Raw genomic sequence first — 4795 nt, forward strand, 5'->3', positions numbered from 1 at the left:
CCACTCCAAATCACTTAAATTTAAATTTTGAACTCCTTTTGATATTTTTAATCAATTGGAACAACACTCAATCCAAACAACTAACAAACTCAAAAAATCATATTTTCGAAAGCAAAGCTTTGAATGGTCTTCAATGGTGGACTTCTACTCTTTAATTTTCTTACATTGCAACCAGGTGACACTAGGGAAGAAGCAAAAAATACACGGCCCCTTCAAGCATATGTAGAAGATGTGAGAAGAAGAGAGAGTGAAAGCAATGGTTGTGAGAACACATATTTTACTCCATAACTTTTAGAAGCAATGGTTGTAAGAACACAGGTTTTGAATTTGCTAGTGCTTACAAAATATGTACAATATGGGCTAGGTCGGATAAAACTTAAAAACATGGGTCATTTTTTGTTATGGTGTAAAATCACGTGTTTTTCTTGTAATTCTTTCTAAATAGGAAGGGAAATGGCATGCTTGAAATTTTAAAAAAAAAATAACAAATAGGTACCCTGTTAACAAGTAGGTCGCTTACTAACGAGCGGCCTGTTGGAATTTAAAAAATTAGTATCATACTTACATATCTTCACATCAAACTCATGACGCAATGAGAGTAGAAACAATTTTTTTCTTCTTTTTCTAAGATTAACTAAAAACACTACAAGCAATTATGCAAAATGTTGAAGGGATGAAAACAAAGCACAGACCTACAATCAGAAAACATAACTAACACTTTCCCTCAAGTAAAACATTATCACGCCTGCATACACACTACGCTACACAGACCCCATTTGTGGGATTCCACTGGGTTGTTGTTGTAAACACTATCCGAAATGGCTCTCTAGGCTCAAGAATTCGTTCTGATGCGAAGAATCTGAAGTGGGGTTCGAGGTCTTCTCATCATGATTCATCGCGTGCTGATTATGCTCCGATTTGCTAACTAAGTTATCAGCATTGAAAAGAAGCCTGGAATCATCACTTTGACCAGTGAGCGCGCTGAAAATAGTCAATCCATTAGGCCATTTGATGTCATCGTTCTCGTGATGATTTTCCATCGTCTGAGCTTCAGACGAATGTGAAATTCCTCCAATCATAGCGGAATTTTGGAAGTTAGGATACGCAGGATTTGGCCTTGATCCCCAATTGAAAACAGGAGGAGGACGTATTGGCATATTGATCTGTTGCTTCAGAGGAAATGTGGACGAATTTGAAGTGGTTCGCGTTGAAGAAAAGAGAGAGCCAAATTGGTAGCCTAGAGACTCAAATGTGTGCCTCATTCTCAACACGAAATGGAGATCTTCTGCTATCTGGAAAGGATGAAATTTGTGAGTATAGAAATAACAGATTCTAACTTACCTTTATGTGCAATTTTATTTGCTTCCTAAGATTTTAAAGATCAAACAATTTCAGAAAGAAGCGAAGATACAATAACAAGTAGGCCTCAATCTCAAGCAAGTTAGATTGGTCAAATGAGTCCTTACTATTCACGTTTGCTCCCACTGTACAAAAGGGCAGCCCGGTGCACTAAGCTCTCGCTATGCGCGGGGTCCAGGGAAGGGCCGAACCATAAGGGTAGATTATACATAGTCTTACCCTGCATTTCTGCAAGAGGCTGTTTTCACGACTCTAACACGTGACCTCTTGGTCACATAGCAGGAACTTTATCAATTATGCCAAGACTCCCCTATGTTTGCTCCCTTTATATAAATATTGAGATACAAGAAAGCAGCAAATTTAAAGCAGTGAGAAAACGGAGACTTACAATCTTGCAAGAACCGAGTTGAAGAAGGCCGTGTCCAGCTTGAATTACTGCAATAGTCTGAGTAAGAGTAGCAAATGAGACAGGTGGAAGTATACAATAACATTAATTACATCCTATGTTGCTCGAACTTTCCGAAAATATTGTCGGGTGCGTGTTGGATCCTTCAAAAGTAGTGCATTTTTTAAGGATACAACACGGGTACGACAGCATTTTAGTGAGTCTGTACAACATAAAATTTACCCCTCAATCGCAAAAAGTTAAGGATCAAGCTATATGAATTCTTACTCTGTCACGTCGTTTCAGTTCGTCTCAATCCAAATGAGACAGAAAGCTATGTATGTGTAGTAATAATTCAAATATAAAGACAAACAGGGCAATACAGGAAACAGATGAAAAAATTGTTTGATTCTGACCTGAATACCTGACTCGAACTGATCAGTCCACTCAGAAGGAAGCTGCAAAATCAGCAAATATTTATTAGACCAATAATTGGCAAATGGAGAACAACTTCCCTATACTTACTATTATATAACCAAAATTTCTCTTTTTCAAGTTCTTTATACATAAATATGTATACCGCATCAAATGAACTTTGCCAGTAGTTGGATACATTTGGTTCGTTTTCTGTAGGCTCTTTGAAAACCCATTTATGACATTTATCAGATGCAACTTTTCCCATCAACCTGCAGAGCAAAATAGACCAATTAGAATAAATAAATAGTTCCAAAATTCTTGTCCTGCTTTACTAGTTCAATTATTACCGGATTATTATTTTTTTATAACTATCTGATATCTGAAACGCACTAGCCTGACTAATTTAGTTTCGCACTGTATAAAGTACATTTAAGAGGGAAGCACTCCCAACCAGGGATTAGAAATCGATCCCAAGACCTCAGGAGCCTAACTAATACAGTTTCACACCGCATAAAGCACATTTAAGAAGGAAGTGTTCCCAATCAGGGGGTTTTCATTTTTTCAGGGATTAAACCCGAGACCTCAGGAGCCTGACCAATTCAATTTCACACTCTATAAAGCACATTTAAGAGGGAAGCGCTCCCAACTAGGGATTTCTCTCTTCTCAGGGATCAAGCCCGAGACCTTATGAGCCTGACTAATTTAGTTTCACACTGCATAAAGTACATTCAAAATGGAAGCGCCACCGACGGAGAGATTTCTTCCTTCTTAGAGATCGAACCCGAGACCTCAGGAGCTTGACTAATTCAGTTTCGCATTGCATAAAGTACATTTAAGTGGGAAGCACTCCCAACCAGGGGTTTCTCCCTTGTCAGCGATCTCGACCTTAGGTCAAGAGTGAAAAAATCTCATTCATCTCATCATATCCCTCTAATGATAACTGACACCTTTGGAATGCATCCATTTTAGACATGGAAGTGAGAGAATAGATAGTTCAAATTCAATAATACTACCACCTACCAAGTACCCACCCTTCTCCATAATTATATAACTGAATGGACATTTTGCTGAAGGCTTTTCTCACAAGATCCTCTCCTTCCATTTGGTCCAAGCAATCTGATCCTCTGCAGAAACCATCTTCCCACATCAACATCCTGCACAAAGCATAACAAATCACAAACCATTCAAAGAGATAAGACAGACTAAAAAATATGAAAAAAAAACCACACAAACCATTAGTCATAACCACATTATTTTCAATAAACTCAAGAAACAGCAAAGTGAAGGACCTGATCTGTTGAATCATGACTATATCCGATATTCTGATATTCAAATTAAAATGAACAAGCCGATATACTTTATAGCAGGAAATGCAATTTTTGTAAAGGCCGATATACTTGTTTCCTTATTCTAGTCTTCAGCTACTACTACAATAACAGTTACGCCTCAGTTCCAAATAAGTTGTGGTTGGCCATATACTAATCCGCATTGACCTTGTTTCCCGTATAAATTCATCTCAGACCAACTCCATACAAAATAAAAAAAGAAGTTTCTCTATATTTGATATTTTCTAATGGCATAATAATCTCTAATAAGGTTAAAAGACTCCTAAAAATAAACGCATTAACATGACTAAAATATATTCCCAATTCGTTTTCTTTTCTACTATTCATCTAATGAAAAAAATGTAAGTTTTAAACTCCACTTTGTTTTATCTTCATCTTTCTCCTCTTTATCGGGTCAAGCAAGATATTTAGCGAAATGGTGGCAATATGTAATACTCACAAGCTACCATTGTCATCTCCAACTTTGCAACCATTACCACCTCGAACTCTCCTACATAAAAAGAAAGTAGACAATAAAGCAAGAAGAAACAATAGTAATAAGCTAGGTTACGGAACTGTCCAAAAATAATGTCGCCCTCGTATCGAATCCTTAAGAAATATGTTACTTTTAGAGGATCCGACACACCTCCGGTAATATTTTCTAAGAGTCCGAGCAACAAAGGTAATAACTAAGGCAAAAAGTGAAGACATACGGGCGAGGACGAATGGTCCAGAAGACAGAGTAAGTCCAGCCTGAGTTAAGACAGACATTTCTAAGTGCCTCATGTAGTGCCATCATCCCTACTGCTTCTTTTCTCCTACTTTCTCCTGAGCCCACCATCTTTTTCTCTCTTTCTCGTTCTTTCTCTCCACTTATGAAATATCAAGGGCCAAGATTCAAGAACCAGCTGCTTTTTACCTTGTTGAGAATGGTTATAAACACAAGACTGTCCCTTTTTTTTTTGTTCCACACTCTCAGTCAGCTGTCACTGGCTTTTACCTTTGACAAAAAACGAGGAGAAATCACTGTGTGTGTGTGTGTGTGTGAGCGTGCGTGTGGGAAAGGATGGTTTGGGGGTTGCTCTCTTTTCGTACATTAACAGGAAAAACGAGAGACTGTGGGGACACTTATAACATACTTATAAGTCAAATATATGCAATATACAAAATTACTATTGTAGCCATTTTAATTTATGTAAACTTAAAATTGTTTTAATAGTCAAACAATCTTTTATTATATTCTTATAAATATTTTAAATTATTAATTATTTTGACTTATAACACATTTTATGTAAAATTTAAATATATA

General features: G+C 37.0%; 1 protein-coding gene across 2 annotated transcripts; it reads right to left on the reverse strand.

Moving 5' to 3' along the window:
- Positions 1-540: 540 nt before the first annotated feature.
- On the reverse strand, positions 541-4577 carry LOC107799990 (protein RICE SALT SENSITIVE 3-like). 2 transcript variants are annotated; one of them, XM_016623132.2, is made up of 7 exons: positions 4200-4577; positions 3947-3997; positions 3193-3315; positions 2325-2430; positions 2161-2202; positions 1748-1804; positions 541-1292 (listed from the first exon to the last, which is right to left on the reverse strand). In XM_016623132.2, the coding sequence occupies exons 1-7, from the start codon at positions 4325-4327 to the stop codon at positions 810-812; spliced, it is 990 nt and encodes a 329-aa protein (XP_016478618.1). In that variant the 5' UTR covers positions 4328-4577; the 3' UTR covers positions 541-809. The 2 variants fall into 2 exon arrangements, with proteins under 2 accessions (XP_016478618.1, XP_075083173.1); XM_075227072.1 differs by lacking the exon at positions 3947-3997.
- Positions 4578-4795: the final 218 nt, after the last annotated feature.

The sequence above is a fragment of the Nicotiana tabacum genome, chromosome 12, assembly GCF_000715075.1.
Source record: "Nicotiana tabacum cultivar K326 chromosome 12, ASM71507v2, whole genome shotgun sequence".
Classification (NCBI taxonomy): domain Eukaryota; kingdom Viridiplantae; phylum Streptophyta; class Magnoliopsida; order Solanales; family Solanaceae; genus Nicotiana; species Nicotiana tabacum.